Source organism: Manacus vitellinus, unplaced genomic scaffold, assembly GCF_001715985.3.
Source record: "Manacus vitellinus isolate BGI_N305 unplaced genomic scaffold, ASM171598v3 scaffold_8_pilon, whole genome shotgun sequence".
NCBI classification, from domain to species: domain Eukaryota; kingdom Metazoa; phylum Chordata; class Aves; order Passeriformes; family Pipridae; genus Manacus; species Manacus vitellinus.
Genome location: NW_021940864.1, coordinates 10,452,356 through 10,469,708, shown reverse-complemented (window position 1 = coordinate 10,469,708; position 17,353 = coordinate 10,452,356). Strand labels below are relative to the sequence as shown.

General features: G+C 40.1%; 1 protein-coding gene across 1 annotated transcript in view; it reads left to right on the top strand.

Moving 5' to 3' along the window:
• The window catches only part of HHAT (hedgehog acyltransferase), a 143,189-nt gene extending 127,181 nt beyond the window's left edge, over positions 1-16,008 (top strand). Inside the window, exon 11 of the mRNA XM_008932966.2 lies at positions 15,795-16,008. Within this exon, the coding sequence (XP_008931214.1) occupies positions 15,795-15,886 (92 nt within the window). The 3' untranslated portion in view covers positions 15,887-16,008. The remainder of the gene's footprint in view (positions 1-15,794) is intronic.
• Positions 16,009-17,353: the final 1,345 nt, after the last annotated feature.

Below are 17,353 nucleotides of genomic sequence, written 5' to 3'. Positions count from 1 at the left end.
CAAGTGCAGGAATATCCACAGGCTGTACCACCAGGACATCTCACATAACTCCATGTTTTGTTCCAGTTCAATATAACTCTTGCCTGAGTTGAAAGAGCATATAATGGCAGGAATACCCTTGTAACTTTTACCAGCAAAATGATGTAGAACAGGGATTGAACCTCATTATATTGTTATCTGTGTGCAGCTTAGTTGTAAGGGACATATAGCTTTGCTATAGCATTTGATACCATCTTGCTGCTTTAGGCTGAACATAAATGCTGTCCCAATTACAGCAACCAGGGTTATAGGCCTTTCCAAGTAGCAGCAAGGTGATTCTGTTGTTTTTAAGACATCCTTTCCAAATGAGCCTGATGGTGGCACTGTCATGGAGCTCTATGCATATCACTGTAAGAGCTAACCTGTTTGATAAGATGCAAATTTTACATCATGATGTTGTTTATGAAAAGAAAAGTAGCACCTGTCTTATTTAAGTAAAACCTGTCTTGCATTTAGCAAAAAATTACTCAAAAATGTCCCAAAACATCTCTCCTTATAAACCTGCTTTATTTCTAATTGTCACTCTAATTTCTAAGGAGTGAGTGAGCATGGTTTATTCTAATTTCTTTTGAATCTGGTCCCTTTAAGGTTGCCAGGCTTCTGAGCAGTAAAATACGGCAATAGATGTGTGTCCTGCATTGTATTTTTCACCTAAGTATTTGAAGACAACCTATTTGTTGTCTTGCATTGTATTTTTTACCTAAGCATTTGAAGAATTTTGTGATTCCAAAGCTATTTGCTTTATAAATAGCAACGGGAAATATAGGCATAGAGAAGTAATAAGTCAGTAGCAGAACTAGGAGATCTTGGCTTTTGTGCCTGTTGTCGGTCAGTAGCTCACATTCATTCCTCCCTGCAATGTGCTTTATCACAGCCCTGCTGTGACACCAACTTCTTTGGTGTTTGTGAACAGAGCTCAGTAGCACAGATAGAAGAGCAAGAAGTGATCATGAAGCAAAAACACAGTTGTGCTGGAAGATCCTTTCAGTTCCTTGGTTTCTGTGCTTCTTGAACTGACAGTAAAGTCTTCAGTGGTAACAGGGCATGAAAAATCCACTGTATTGTATATAGAAAGGGTTGCCATAAATTAGGATGCCTCAATTTGTTTGACCTATGCCAGGTTAGGCAGGTCAAGTCCCTGTTTAAAAAGTCATGATCACTCACTAACACGAAGGTGTCTCCTTTTCATTGCAATAAGCATTGCTGATCTGTCTCTCAGTGGAGCTGGCTCCTGCATTACAAAGATCTCTTACTTCTTTTTTAAGTAACATTATTGCTGATGAAAGGTTGTGAGATGAGGACAGGAGAAACTAGAGTCAGCATTTACCTGCTTTGACAGTCTAGAAGAAATGTCAAAATGTATCTTTTGAGATGAAATAGCTCTTCCATGCCCCTTTTTTCCTCCAGGATTGTCTGTCTTAGTGTATATGTCTGTCATGCCAAGGTTAGGGGGCCTTTATAATGCTCGTCTTTATTTGTGTGGTTTTTTTCTTCCTCTGAAAATTTGCCTTCACCTTTACTGTCCCATTGCTCAGGTAAAGTAAAGAACTGAGATATTTTTCACATGGTCTGGGCTCTTGATGCTTCCTAGGGAATGCTAAAGACAATCTGGAAGCATCTGTAGGATGTGTTTCATTTAGTTTCTGACAGTTGTGGGCCATGCTGGAAAGTCTGTTTTACTTCAGATATTTACTGGATAGAAACCAAATGTAGTCTGTGGAGCAGGCAGAGGACCATTCTCTTCCATTCTGCCACAGGGGAGTGTGCAAGCTGTGAGGAAACAGAAAGTCCTGGGGTGTTTATGCAGTGACTCTGACTGAGCCATGGAGCAGCTTCCAAAGGAGGCAGAGAGCTGAGCCCAGCATCAGGGGCAGCTCCAGTGCAAGCCTCCAGCTTAAGCTTTCTGGGGAGAAGCATGTTTCCCTTTGGCAATCTAGTTCAATATAATTACTACCCTAGCAAATGCAATATGTATTGCTGCTATAACATGGTGTGCAGGTGCTACTGTGAGCATGGCTACTAACAAAGTAAAAAAACAAAGAAGAAAACCCACCACATGACTCAATGTCACATCTTAAAATGCTGAGTCTCCCCCGTCATTGTGAAAAAATAAGGGTGGGTTTTAGGATTTTTTGTCTTGCTTGCACTTCGCACTTTCTGTATCTTCCCACTGTCTATGGTGTTACATAAAGTATCTATGATTTCATCTCAGTGCCGGCACAGGAGTATTGTAAACCAACTGTACAGTCTGCCTACAGTAATCTTCCTGTACTTCTGTTACAATAGTAAGTGCTGACCCATGAACTCTCTTGAAACTGAGACCATGGCAGTGCTGTGCTTAGCCAAGGACACACAGTTTATGAGCATTTTAATCACTGAAGTTAATTACATCAAAACCTTGTATTACATGTAGTACTTTGACAAATTCGTACTGGTTTTGAGATGACACCGATTACTTCCATGACAGTTCACAGATGATTCCAAATTAATGTATAGTCTGATTAGATCTCTGTTAATCAAAGACAGTGGTTATTTTGTTGAAAATCTTAACATTTACTCAAGACTTCTAGAATGCTTCTACCATCATGTGAGTTCTGCAGGAGTAATTTAATTAATAATTCAATTCAGCTTTATGTACTGCTGCCTTCATTAAAGAAGTTGGCTACTGACAGCACTAATATTTAATGTTCTGTTAAGCCTGATTGAGATACAAGATTATGTCCACTTATATCTCCAAGAGGAAGGCAATAAAATTTTTCTGCATTAGTGAGATTACAGCTATAATTAATCTGCTGGCCAACCTGTACCAAGCCTACAACTCTTCACCGTGGACTAATTAAAGTATTCAGTCTGAAACAAAACAGGCATCATTAGCTCTCAAAGAAGGCTCAAAAGACTGGACCTGGTTTTGTTTGGTAAAGACCACCCTAGTTAGTACTAACTTCAATTTACAAATTGATCATTTTTTGGTGGTGTCTTTTGCCACATGACCTTTGGTATCTGTTCTGCACTTATAGGATACATGTAGGCACCAGAGGCACAAGGCAAGCTGACCTAGCTGCTGTCCCTGCTGAGGCACACTCATGTGCATTGGGGGAAGTTCATGTTGACATTCAAGCTTTGTTTGCTTTTACAACTAAAAATAACCACCTCAGATTTGAAAAACCAATATTGTTATTGAATCTTTTTTACAATGTAGTTTTCTAAACAACAAGTATTCTTTTAACAAGAGTGCTTGAGTGTTTTAGTCTCTCATAATGTACTTGATTAAGACCATTTGTGGTCTATGGTAGCATATAGTGCCCATTCTTTGCTCATATTCTAAGTGGATTGTTAGATCAGTAGTGGGGAGCTGAAGAAGCTTCTCACAGCTTCTTTTTTAGTGAAGAGTTAATTTTTTTTCAAATCTGTGAGTTTGATTCTTGCTTCCCATCTTTTCTGTTGCTGTTTCCCTCGTTGAGTTCTCAGTGCACCTGTGACATTTCTTCCTTTTTACTGGAGATTGACTTGATCACTTTAATGCTTTAGTTTTTCAGAGTCTTTTTCTAGAGTGATGCCAATGCATTTGAGTCAATCTTCTGCTTCTGTCCTTCTTTGTACTTCCATTTATTGTGTTTTAAGGCGTCCAGTAACAGATCAAAAATGGAGCTACAGCTTCTCAAGTATTCCACTCAACAATTACAACATCTGTTGTAATTTGGGTTAGAATTTAAAACAAATTAAGCTACATCACTCTCTGAAGAATAAAAAAATACTTTATTATTCTAAAGCCATAGAAGATACAGGGACTTCAGCAAAAGGGAAGGTAAAGATGTTAGTAAATTGGTAATGACCTTGGTCCATCTGCCAAGGTAATTTTTCTGCCTTGTAATTGAAATGTATTCAAATGTAATTTAAAGGTCATCACGGATGCAAGTCAAAGACTTAAGCACAGTTTCTGATCAAAACATTAAGTATTATCTTTGACTTTTATGAACGGCTGAAGGACTCTGCCAAATGGTAAATTTCTCTTATTTAATCAGGCTGCTTTGTTACAACAAACTTTGACTGCAGCTGTGCTCTTCACTTGAGGCCAGTACTCACTGAAACACTGAAGGACAGAGGAAGGTCTTTTATCCATAGTTATCTTGCGGTTCTGCAGTAAAGTGAACATTGAGGCAAATCCCAATGCAAAGTAATTCTTCAAAGGGAAAACAGAGGGTTATCTGAGCAGCTTTGACCCATATGATGAGTACAGTGTGAGTGCATGTGAAGGATGCTAAAACTTGTGTCAGAAAATTGGATCCTAAAACCAGAACTTTCTGGTATCCATTAAAAATATTTTTTGAAAGGAATTAGTAAGGTGGTATATGGTGGCTGGACAGCCAGATTGTGCATTTAAGATTTTTAAATAGAGTAAAGAACCAGTAATATAAACAGGTACTTTTCTCTTTAAATGTCCATTTCCTGTGCAAAAATCAGCTGCATTCAGTGACCATGCATAAAATTTTGAGAAGCTCTTTCATGTCACTCAGAATATTTATTTCAGCATGAGGCATTGATTTTTAGTAATAACTCATGTATTACCAGTAGAAGATCCAACCAAAAATAAAGGGGAAGGGAAGAAAATGAACCTTCTGTCCTCTCTGTTAGGTATGCTAATTATTGCCAAAGAAATTGTCATTAATCTCTTTGTCAAGATCAGGAGTGACAGTGCCTTCAGAACAAAACTAGCCTATTTCAGCAGGGCAAGCCATATAGTCTGTCCCTCCCCCTCCACCCCAACAACAAAAAGTCAATCTTTGGATCTTCTCCAGCTAATCAGTGTAAATTACGGACACCCTGCACTCCATGGTTCTTCAACACTGGCTTCATCCATGCCCAGCCAGCCTCTGTAGCCACCATGGTCTCTTCATAAGGCAGGTAACTTCTTCACCTTGGTGTTTTAGTTTAAAAATGAGGACTTGAGAAAGTGTTGTTTTGACATGTAAGTAAAGATGTTTGATCACGGTCTGGGCCCACTTGAGATGTGGCATTAATTAGTTAGCCCCAAATTATATTTAATATGACTAACCTCTGTGGCCACACCATTGCACGTGAACCGTGATCTTTGAAATCAGGTTGGATCCAGCTCTGTTGTATCGGATCCTCTGAGCTGATGTGATGGTGCCTAGATTAATTAATTATTCTGATTGTGTGGCTGATACCGTAAAGAAGGCAGCATGTGCCACACACGCTGTGGAGAGATTTGCAGAGATGATTGTTTAGCAGAGACTGTACATATGGAAATTTGTTCTCGTTTCTTCCTTTGTGCTATCCCATTTACAAATGGAAATGACTGCTTCGTAGCCAGTTCTCATTATATTTCTCTCCCATGAGATGTGAAATTAGCACTAGGAGAAATCCCACGGTGGTTTGGACTGAAGCCTCTGCTGTCAAGGCTACCCCATCAGGAAGGGAGAGCAGGGAGGCAGCAAGGCTGACAGGACCCTGACCTCTCCAATATGCCTCAGCAAGGGGCAGAAGCAGTGCACTGGCATCAACCAGGGTCGGCCAAAGTGCCAGCCAGGGCTTGGCAAGGTGGTGGAGCCAAGGCAGGGTGAAGCTGGGAAGTCAAGTTGCTATCAGGCACAGTGTGTGTACAGTATATCCATAAACAATACACTTTTATGTTAGTTAAATACAGGTGCAATGTTGAGGCCCCTGTTAAGTCTGGTCAGGGCAATGAGAGCCTATTGGTGCCCTCATGTCCCCTGCATCCATGTAGGGCCCAGCCATCTTCTGGTGAGAGGGTCAAGCAAATCCACCCCTCGCTGCCCTTGGGGCCCACTCCTGTCCCTTGGTCTAGGGTTGTACAGCTGACTGCTTTACATCAACATCAAACACGATTGAGGCTGTCACTCTATTGCACACCTGAGCAAGGAGACAAAAATTAGTTTAACGCTACAGGGTTCATGTATATAAATGGGTTGCTACTTCCCTCTAGAGAGGTGTAGGTGTGTGTTGGGTTTGAGCAAGAGGTGTATATTGGCGTTATCAGCAGTCATGTTAAGGATTCACAGCACTGCTGTATTACACTGAATAACAGAGCCCAGGTGAGACAGAGGGTGTAACAGCCATGCATCAGATCATGCTACTTGCTAATGTTAGTGGGCCAGAAAAGCACATGGAAAGATTATATCTCATTGCACTAAGCTGCATGTTGTTAAATAAGGCAATTTAAATATAGGCACGGACTTTCTGGTAAGGCTTAGTAGTACTGTTTTGTACTTGGTTATAGTTCTTTGTAATGTAAAGGTGATGAGGGTTGTCTTTTTTTCCTTCTAGAAAAGGGAATATGCTGCTAAAGATATAACAATAAAAGAAAAGGTATAAAGATACCTTATAAAATCCTATTGCAGTTGCAGGCTTGTTTCTCTACATGCTTTTCTCCACCAGTGCATCCATCTTATCTGACAGAAACATTGTAAGTGATCCCATTCAGCAGCTATTCAGGAAGCTTTCTTAAAACAGGAAAGCAAGGAGACCAGTTAGACTGTTATAACAACATTTAAGTCTTTCCATGTGCATTCCTCTAAGCCACCTATGAGGCAAAGAAGTGTTTTTACTCTCAGTGTTCAGGTGAAGGGGCTCGAAGGTTGACAGAATCGTTTGGATCTTGGTGACCACGCTGGTAGGTGACTCGCTCAGATTTGTGCTGATCAGATTTCCTCTCCTTGGGTGGCTGCTTACTGGCCTGAGACGAGATCTCAAAAAAGTGGAGCAGGGCTTAGGAAATGAGGTCCCTTTATTTGGCAATGCTGGCAAATTTTGCACATTGATATAGATGCCTGGGTTATTTCTAATCTGTGTTTTCCGACACAAGTGATGAATGGTTTGCTAGCTTTTACTTCAGATGACCTCTGTGCTCACACAGCTCACATAGGTAGACATGTATTTTCAGGTACTCTCTGTGTTGCAGAAACTGCACTCCCAATTCACACAAAAAGCAGCAAATAAGATATTTCCTCCCCAAACTCACTAGATCTACAAGCAAATTGTCTAATTTTGACCTTGAAGTCAATTAATTATTGATGTCTTTAAAGTAATTTTAAGTTAGTTTTTTTTTTCTTTGGCCTTGATGAGGGACTAACATAGACTTGTATTCCCCAAAAAGTTAAAATTAATTTAATCTTATCCACAAAGTATCTACAATTGAACTATTTTACTGATAATTCTTCTATTTAATTGCTATGATTCTGTGGGCTGCAGTAGGGTCAGGCTAGCTTGCACAGGTGAGAAGTGAAACAATTGTTTTATCAAAAACTGGTCAACCCTGTAGGGGCCTTTTGCTTGAGATAACTTGCAACAATTCCATTTCATGGTGATATGCCACCAGTGGGGCTGAGATTGTTTGTTGTCAACGTTTTCTGTTGGCTTCTGGCCACCTTCAGGCACCACTGTCCTTCCAGGGCTGCCTGTCCTAACTCTGCATCAGGCCTTTTCTTTGCCCTTTGGTGATGCTGTGAAAACAAGAGACAACCAGAAGGGAAGTGAGTAACTTCATACAGGCTGAGACCAGCAGCATTCAAAATGCCTCAGTCCTGAATCGATTGGTACAGCTCAGTAAGCGACTGCAAGATTGCCTGGTTACCTTATCTGTGCACTTCCATCCCTCAAGATATTTGGATTTCTGTTAAGTGAGAACTCAGTTCAATGACCTTGCTTGTAGTGTTAACTTTATACTGATATAGCAATTATAAAAATGCAGTGTTCCTGTAAATTAACATTGTACTCTCAGCTCTTCCCTTACTACAATAAGCTCTAACAGGTAATATGGTTTTTATTACACAGAGCATTTCAGGTACCAGAGCTCTGCAATAAGAAATTGCAGTTTGTTTGTTTCTAGCGTAGCTGCTTGTAAATACTTGTTAAATTTGTTACACTGTCAGATTTTTTTCTTATTCTTAATGCTGTGAACAGACATGGCAGTACCATCGAATTGCTGCAGTGGTCTGGGAATGTGTTTTTGAGGAGGACAGTTAAAAATTGCAGATTAAAAAGTTGATTGTGGGTAGGAAGGGGATTGTGATTAGTTTATCCTTAATTCTTCATATTTTAAAATGAATTATTTTACAGTCATTTAAGCATCTTATATTCATGACCATTTCAGGATACCTTAGCCAGAAATCAGGTTGGGGAAGTAAATTACAGTGCTTCACCTTTTTGCCCAAATGTTTTCTTGCTGGTGATTGATGGCACGTGTCTGAATCCCTGGTTTAAATCCTCTTGTTTTGAGAGTATATAGCCTTGATTTCTCAAGAGCTCCTTAGCATTAAGAGGCATGAGAAGGAGCTTTGTTGTATGTGAAAAGCCTGACGTAGAAACCTAAATGCAAGAACCCCAGTTAAATTGATACAGAAATCTTCCTGAAATTTCAGGCTCTATTAGAGGGGAAGTTTATTCACCTTTCTGCTCAGCATGTCTTTCTATATACATGGGTATCTCTCTGCTCAAAAAGAATTAGATGCTCACCTCAGGATCCTGCCAGGCAACAGCAACATTCTTGGCTCTGCCTTCGTGAAATTCCTGTTCTCCTGGGGAGTTCACTCGTCATTCTCTTGTTTCATCCTGCAACTGTAATGAAAGGAATGAAAGGAGGCTCGTGGCTCTGGTGTTTTCAACGGTACATATAACGATCTCAGAGCATAATTACAAGTGAAAAATGTAAAATCTTTGCAAGTGTCATCTTTACATACTTGTTCCCACCATATTCCAGGAGGTTGTGTTGGGAATACCTGAACAGACATTTAATGATGAAGACAGTGCTGCCCTAAGCCAAATATATTACTCTAAAATGGTTTTTGTTTTTTTTTTTTTTGCATTTTACCTTCAAAGAGGTAGCTCTTTTGTCTTGCTTCTGGGTGAAGATGCATCTTGGTTTACAATAATGCTTTTAAAAGCTTTTGTCTCTGTTCTAAAAATAAATAAGCATTTAGATTTCATATTTTGTGGGCTTTGATTTCATATTAGCTGTGTGTAGCTCTCAACTAAAGACTTAGGAAGAGAAGGAAGGTTGCTTCTGATTCACCCCTTCATAATCTGAAAACTAAAGCTGGTTGTTTAGGTTTCTTTTTCTTTCCAATTAGCAGTTCTGGCAGGAAGATTCCAACAGGCAGTTTTCAGCAGTCTTCCTTACTGTTAATTCAAATTCAGCAGTAGCACAAATATGGTTCTTTTGATTTTAGTTGAATTACTCCAGAGTCAACTTGATATGCATGAGACCACAATTACGGCCTAAAATATCAGGTTTTTTTACATTGACTAGCTCTGCTGGGAAAACTAGTAGAGGGTGAAGATTTATTTTAAAACATGAAGCAGAAGGCATAATTCCTGTGAATTTTTTTTTTTGCTTTATGCAGGTTTATCAGTAAAAATGCTTAATGTAAAATTATTGTCAGATAATACCACAAAAACACACCAAGAAACACAGAGTGAAGTTACCTGCATCATCCTGCTCACATCATACAGGGGAAATAATTCTTCCAGTCTGCATTGTGCCGCATCTGGAGAGCTGCTAGTGTCATGGTTAGTTAGCACTTAATGGGGTTCTAGCTCCAAAGACAAAACAGAGAATCCATACAGGCAGACATATCCTGTATGGATACCTGCATCCACAGAGCATTTACAGCAAATGACACAGTATGGTGCTTGGTTGGTTTGGTTTGGGGGTTTTTTTGTCTTTCATGTACATACTAAATGCAATGCAAATAGTTTTGGCATCACAATTGAATTGTGTTGAGGCTTTTCTTTATAAAAGCTATAGGATAGACCTATCTTTTGAGCTCTACCTATGAAATTGTTTATTTGCAGCTTGTCTAATTAACAGGAAAAAGTGTGGTCAGCATCCTTAGCTCTGACATAGATTACATTGATTTCTTGTTGCTTAAGAAAGTCCTTGTCAGCACACAACTTTCTCCAATGCCATCAAGCATAAAAGTAAAATTATTTTAGCTATGGTAAAGTGTGGTTCCATGCACAGTAAGAACACAGAAACCCCACAACTTTTGTGACCTTTATCTGCTAAATAAAACCTGTTTGCATTATGAAAACACTAAGAGACTGTAGCTTTTTGCTTTCAGTAGTGCTGATCTGAGTGAGTTGCAGTCATCCTGTGTTGCAGCTGATGGTCTTGGACTGTTATCTATCCATTTGCACTTTTTCTCAGCAGTGATAAGTACTCCTCAGAAAGCCACAGATGTAAGCCTTCTTCAGGATGGTGTGGTTAAAATTCACATAAGTAGAATACCATGTTACACATTTGTTAACGTCTTTAGCTGGAAACTACTTCATGTCTGCTGAAGAGGAAGCTTTTGTGGTTACTGCCAGTGTACTGGCTGAGGTTCAGGTCTAGACATGGAAGCTTAGAATTATGTCCTTCTCAGTCATGTTTTCAGATGCTGCATGGGACAGATCTGAGCTATCCTTACAGCATTTCCCTGGTCTTCCTTTGAAATACTACCTATTGTACAGTAATATTTTTTCTGAATATTTGGACCTTTCCACACCCACAAGCTAAAGTGTCTTCAACACCTGGAAATCTATAGCAATAGGTCAGGTCAGCCTTACCTGATCTCCCAAGCTGGTTCCCCTTGGCTGAGCTGCCCTGGTCCCAAGCTGCACAGCTGATGGAGGGGGAAGATGTGAGAGCAGTTAGGTGGGGCCTGATAATGAGACAAAGTGACAGCTTGAATTTATAGACCCCATGAATCTGTGTGCTGCTTTACATGGGGTGGGAGGATGGAGATGCCCAGCTGGGACATCAAGGGCTGTGAGAATTTATTGTGTGTCCTTTGCTACATGTGCAATGTGGAGGCCGAAAGCAGCAAAAAACCCTGGTATGGTTCAGGTTATGGCTTTGCTACAACACAGTTGAAAACAGGAAGGTGGTTTTTTTTCCAAATACTTAAAGAGTAATTGGGTATCAGACTGCACCGTGAGTGTAATATGTGCTGTTGGACATGCCCTGCTGTAATGGTCAGAGGGGTCCACCTGGAAGTGACAGACATGAAATTAAAATTTTAAAATGCAGAGCTTATAGTCTGCTTCAAACGTTGGGCTAAATAATAGGTTTCTTTCAACAGATCTTTGGGTTTGAATGTGTTATTTTTTTGGAAAATGTGGTAGTTTTACTGCTTCTCTAAGGATTTTACTAATTGTAGGTAAGAGATGTCTTGGCCTCAAATACTGGTTTGCTTTGGCTTTTTATTACGCTTGACAAACTAGTGCTTATTCTTCCTCCTTCCCACCATTATGTCTCCTTAATTCCACTCTACAGAGGAGTTGCTTCAATGTCTTGTCACATTTGAACTTTTGTTTAAGGATAAATTTTCCTGAGTGCTAAGTCTTACAGCAACTTAGGCACTTCCAAATCAAAGTCAGAGTAAGATGTATGCTCCTGAAGTCATGCTTTTCAGAGAGATTACTTTTCCTGACTTGAATTGATTTAATAACTACTCTGCACTTGAAGACTTCTGGGTACTGTACAGCCAAGTCACATCTAAAAATAGCATTAAGGTCCAAAAGCCACTAAGGCAATTTTGGAAAATGCAAAATGCAACTACTGTCCCTTTCTCTTACATCTCACAGGTTGGAAGGAACAAAGGACTCTTTCCTAGTGTCTTGATGACAGTATGAAACCTGGGTATGCCCAAAACATTGCTGGTGTAATTGTTTTTCATTACTGTAGATGATTAGGAAATTTGAAAGAGCTTCCTTCTGGATACATGATTAAATGTTGGTTCAAATTATTTGAACTGAGGCAATAAGGACATAACTGGTCTTTTGAGAGCTGTGATCCAAGCCATTATTTTTGAGTTGAAAACTTAGTTTTGGCCCACTCCCATTAAAATCCAGAGTGTGCCAGAAATATTACCTTTTCTAGATGTTTGCAAACTATCCAGAAACATTCTGGAGGAAGTTGAAAAAGTAACTCCAAAAGCTGTTCCTGTTGCAGCAAGTTCATATTAATTCTGTCTTGATCATGTAATGAAGACAAATCTCCTTTCATTAGGCTAAAAACTGAGTATGTAATGTATCAAAATGTGGTTTTAACCAGCAGGACCTCTGGACAGTCCATCACCTGTGTGGGACAAGAGTCCCTCATGCCTAGCTGAGACTGAAGACTTCTTTGGAAGAAGGTTGTGTGATAGATGGAGAAAGTACTGCTGTTATCTCTCCACACAATTTGCAATCCTCTTCACAAAGGAGTTTGATGTTTTGTGGAGCAGCATACATCTCAATAAGCAGAGAATTTGGTCATGATTCTCACCCAGCATTCCTTTGTTAAAAGGGACATCCACCTGTCTTAAAAGAAATTTGTGCAGATAAAGCTCACAAATATTGCTGGATTTGCAAATAGCATATGAATTTGTCCTTGTATTTACAAAAAGCATGTGTTAATGAATACAAATTCATCTTCCCACAAACAAAACACTATGAAAATCTGAGTTATCTTATGAAACTTAGCCTTCAAGCCTAAAATCAAATTACTGAAACCAGTCAAGAAACTGGAAGATTTAAGGTGGTATGTGACATGTTTTTGAATAGACAAAATTCAGTCATTTCTTAACAGCCTAGTGCTTGATTTGAACTCAGTAATGTTTCTAAGAGTACGTTTTATGTATGACTGATCTAAAATGCAGGCAGGTACTCTTCCACGCAGAGTTTGGAGACTGTTACAGCACAGCTAAAGGGATGCAGGTAAAGCTGGGGAGCCACCAGAAGAAACAGCCCCTGAATGGTATCTGAGAGTAGGAGCAGAATGGGAGTCCTTGGGACTGCGGATCTGAGACCATCAGTACTGTTTGGTTGTTCACAAGGGTTCTCAAGGAGAAACTATTGAAACAAGGTTCCTGTGAACTTACCTTGCAAGAGAGCAGACCATGCTGCTTTGATTATGGAGGTCACATACAAGGATGACACCATAAGCAGAATTTAAAGTTGTGCCCCTGATGGATTAGCATTGATCCATGTGTCCTCCCTACATCATCACCTTCTGGGGACCAAGTTCTTCAGACTTTTCAACACGTTTATTGTATAACCAGTCCTAAAATGGAAGAGATGTGTGAAAACTGTTTAAATATCCCCTTCTTGCTTCAGGCTGTCCTTGGACTGCTTCTCAGGTGTGGATGCAGTTGTGCAAATCTGCCTTGCATGGACTGGAGCCAGTTTGAGATTGCCTTGGAGCAGAATGCGATGCCTTTGCTTCGCTCGCTTGCAGCCGAAGCACCACATGCATTTCCCCCCACCCAGCAGCAGTGCTCGTGGTTCCAGTATGGCAAGGAAGGGCCAGCAAGGCACAGGTGCCCTGTTACCCCTGCTTGGAGCTACCTCCCACCTGTGCAGCAAGAAATGCTTTCGGATCTGTGCAGCTCTCCTAGAATAACTGTAGCAAGATTAAACTTAAAAAATTCCCTTTTTCCCCCTCACCTGTATAGTCACTTTGTCTTCCCCCTTCCTTCTCATCTTCATTAAATCAGGAGGAGATGATGTACTGAAGGCCACACAGACACCTATTACTGTTACTCCCCACGTTCCAAGTAGATTACCACAGGCCTGATGATTATAGTGGCTGAGAACCCTATGAACCCAGGTTCTGGGTACTATGGAGGAATCTTATCATAAATCTAAGACATCTAGAAAATATTTCCAGTGCATACTTATGTATACTGACAAGATCTCTAATAACACTGGCTGGGGATAGCAAACAAGTCAGACTAAAGACTACCGTTGGCACATTTTCTGTGTGCCAGAGCTTTAAAGTATTTGAAAATGCAAAACATGTATCTAGCAAATTTCCAAAGTGCCCCCTACAAAAGAAGAACAATTCTACACTCAGTCCTTTTTTAATTTTCTGGCTCTGTCTGTATAAAGCAGCCCCCACAATATTGCTGCCAGAAGAGGTATGTTTTTATTACATCTATTGACATACTTTCACGTGCAATTTTAGCAGAGACAAAGCACAGCTGGGCTTTAGCTTGCTGTTGAGGGTGAAACCCAATCTGCTGTAGACTAATTTCACTGAAATAAAAACAAGATGATTTCATTGTTAAAAATCTCTTTGGAGATACCTCAGCAATTTTGTTTTGTGAAACAAATAATTATATAATTTTGCTTTAGGGTATTGTGAGGGCAAGGGATTTATATTTGTAAATATGTCCATGAAAATCAGTCAGGTTACAAGACTGTATTTCACCACAAAGCAAGGCCAGAACAATTGGAGTTTCATGAAGCAAACACACAGATGTTCACAGGGGGAAAAAAACAAGTCTTTCTGAACCTGTTCCAGGATGAAGTGTGACACTGCCTGGGCTCTTGGAGCAGAGAGGAAGGGTCCTGGCACATGCGGTCCCTGGAAGTGCAGGACCCAGCCTGGCACTGTGAGCCCTGCTGAGGGCATGGTGTTAAGCTAAGGCTCAGCTAGATGTGAGCACAATTAAACTAGTCTCCAGACTGGAATTAGCTTGAAGCCTGGACAAAGCCAGCCTGCAAAACACGTTGTAAATATAGCTTTGGAAAGAGCTTTTCCTGGAGTATCACATGAAGAGGTTACAACTTCTCTCCATACCTTCTCCAGGCCAAATGGGAATCTTACTTCTGCCAGCAGGTTCCTTCAGGCCAGAGTTTTCCCCAGGAAGGAGCACTGAAGCTTTTCTTTCAGAAGCAAGTGCTGGTAGTTCAAAGATAGCATGCAGAAAACCAGTCATACATATTACCAAAATTCTTACATCAACAATAAGCCACCAAAAAACCCTCAAACACCTTCCTCCCTGTCCCTTTCTCACAGACAACACACACCAAAAAACATTGAGGCCTAATGCTGAAAGTTTCAACATATGAGATCTAAATTTCATAAATTCTAAAGAGAGGAGGAGAATGAACAAAGAAACAGAGGTGCCAGGAAAGGGATCAAGGAAAGCAAGATTATTTACTTGATTACTGGTTTTTCAAATTTTTTACAACTCTACAGGAAAGCAATAGACCTTTTGACTTGTAACCTCCTGCTTATTGCTGTTAGCTGTGAAAAGTTCATGTGAAAAGATGGTGACTTTAATTAAAAAAAAAATTGAAATAATAATGAAATGTCATTTCTCCAGGAAAGGTTTTATATATTGGAGGAGTCAGTCTTTTAGTTAAAAGATAATCTAGGCATCAAGCAAATCAGGCAGACAGGGCTGTCTGTTCTGCGCTGACACAATTGTGTTCTGACCCCATTAGCTGTTAGTGGGCTGCAGAGTGCATACATTAGGCTTTACACCCAGCTGCAGGATATAAAACAGCCCTAATCAGAGGTTTCCCCAGACTCCTTTTGCAGAACTGGTAACTGGACTTGTTCATATTTTTAATAACCTTCATTGTGGCTGTGCATCCCTTTGTGGCTGGGAAGCACCACAGCCAGCTTAAAGCATCAGGGCTCATTCAGGGAATCTGCTTGATAGACAAACCCACTCCAAACGATAGGATTGAAACAGACTTTTTTAATTTGACAGGAATAAACCTAGTCCAGTTCCCTGAAAACGGAAAATACTGGAGCTGGCAGTGGGTCAGGCATCCCTGAAGCTTTGACAATCCAGATTTCCATTTTCAAATTTTGTGGGTTGACTCTACTTCCTTATGAGACTGAATTGCTAATAAAATTAATTAGAAGCACCATAAGTTGGTCATCTCAAGAGTATTTCTACTTGAAGTAATCATTAATTATTCTGACTAGGATTGTCTGTCTTTTCTATTTTTAGGTTGGCCATGGGCGACACTGACTGTTCTCGGGTTCCTGTACTGCTATTCTCATGTTGGAATTGAATGGGAGCAAAAGTATGCTGCTACTTAGGAATGATACAAACAATTATTTTTAAGGCAGGTTTATGATTTTTCTACACTGCATATCCTATCTACAGACGGGTGTGCCAGACCAAGAATTCAGTCATTGTGTTAAAAAAAATGAAGCTCATTTAGTTGCTTTTGGATTCCGAATGCAGAAAATGAACCAGAAACACTAATGGTGGGAGAAATTATTAAGCATTTTGAATTATTTTTGTAAAACACCATCTCCATACATTGGAAGCACACATCTCAGAACAGGTATTTTATATATGTTGAAAATTGTTTTAATGTTTTGGTGCTATTCTGAGATACTGAAGAAAAACAATTCTTCTACTTTGGAGAATTCAAAAAGCCCAATCTTTCACAGCTGCTGTCTAGGAGCATGGAGGGCTGTGCCCTCCACTTACACTACTCCATAAAGGGCATGATGCTCATCAGTTCTTGATTGCTTTCTGATATAAGTGAGAACATTTTGGTATTCTCATTGGCTGCAGTAGTTCTGCCTCAAGTTACTTTTCTATCTACTGTAGCAAAGTCCGCTTTTTCTTTTTTATGTCTTCATTTAAAATTTTGCCTTTAAAATAACACCCTTTTTTGGTAATCTTAGGACTGTATTTTTTTCTTTCTTTAAAAAGAGGGAGTAGGGAGGTAGGTCTTTTTTTAAGGGACAGCTTTTCTTTTTAATCAAATATGCTCTTACAGCTTTAAGTGCTCTCTGCTTTATGTTAGAGCTAAAGCATAAAATATTATCCTTATAATGGGGCAAGTCCCACCTTCAAGGGAACTGTTCAGTCTGCCTCTTGTATTGCTCTGTTATGAAGGGAGATAACCCAGGTCTGGGTGAATGGTAAATTTGTTCAGTTTGCTTCATTCTCTGGTGTCCAACCAATCAGCTCCTGCAATACTGAAGACACCCTAGGAGTAACTTTTTAAGACCTTTAGAAGAAAACAGAATGGTCCAATACCGTGACATCAAATTACCTGTAATAAACTGATGTTGAAGAGCAGCCAGAAGACCTTTAGTCTTTCTAAAGTTAGATATTCCCCCCAGGCATGGTAAAAGGCCACCAGTTCTGGAGAGGACTTCTTCCAAAAGCAGCTTCCTCCACCCAAAGCAGAAGGACACATGTCAAAACTTGTTCCATGCCCCCAGCAGACATTTCAGTCTGTTGGGAGGCACATTTAGTGACCTACTGCATCACTCCTGCAGCTTCAGCCAAGTCTGGTATAGCTTACCCCTTCAACAAGAAATTCAGTCCCTGAGACAGGCTTCAGTTTATTGCCTGCATTTCTGATGTATCTGCTGCTCAGAACTACAGCAGCCTTCCTTTTACCCTCCATTTGTTCCTGAAGAAGTAAGGGCAGAGGCTTCAGCTCTCTGTCCATCCGGAGACAAGCACATCTCCTGCTGTTTCAAAGTAGAAGCTCCAGCCCTTTATGATAAGATTCCCCCCTCCTCCCCTGCCATGAGAAT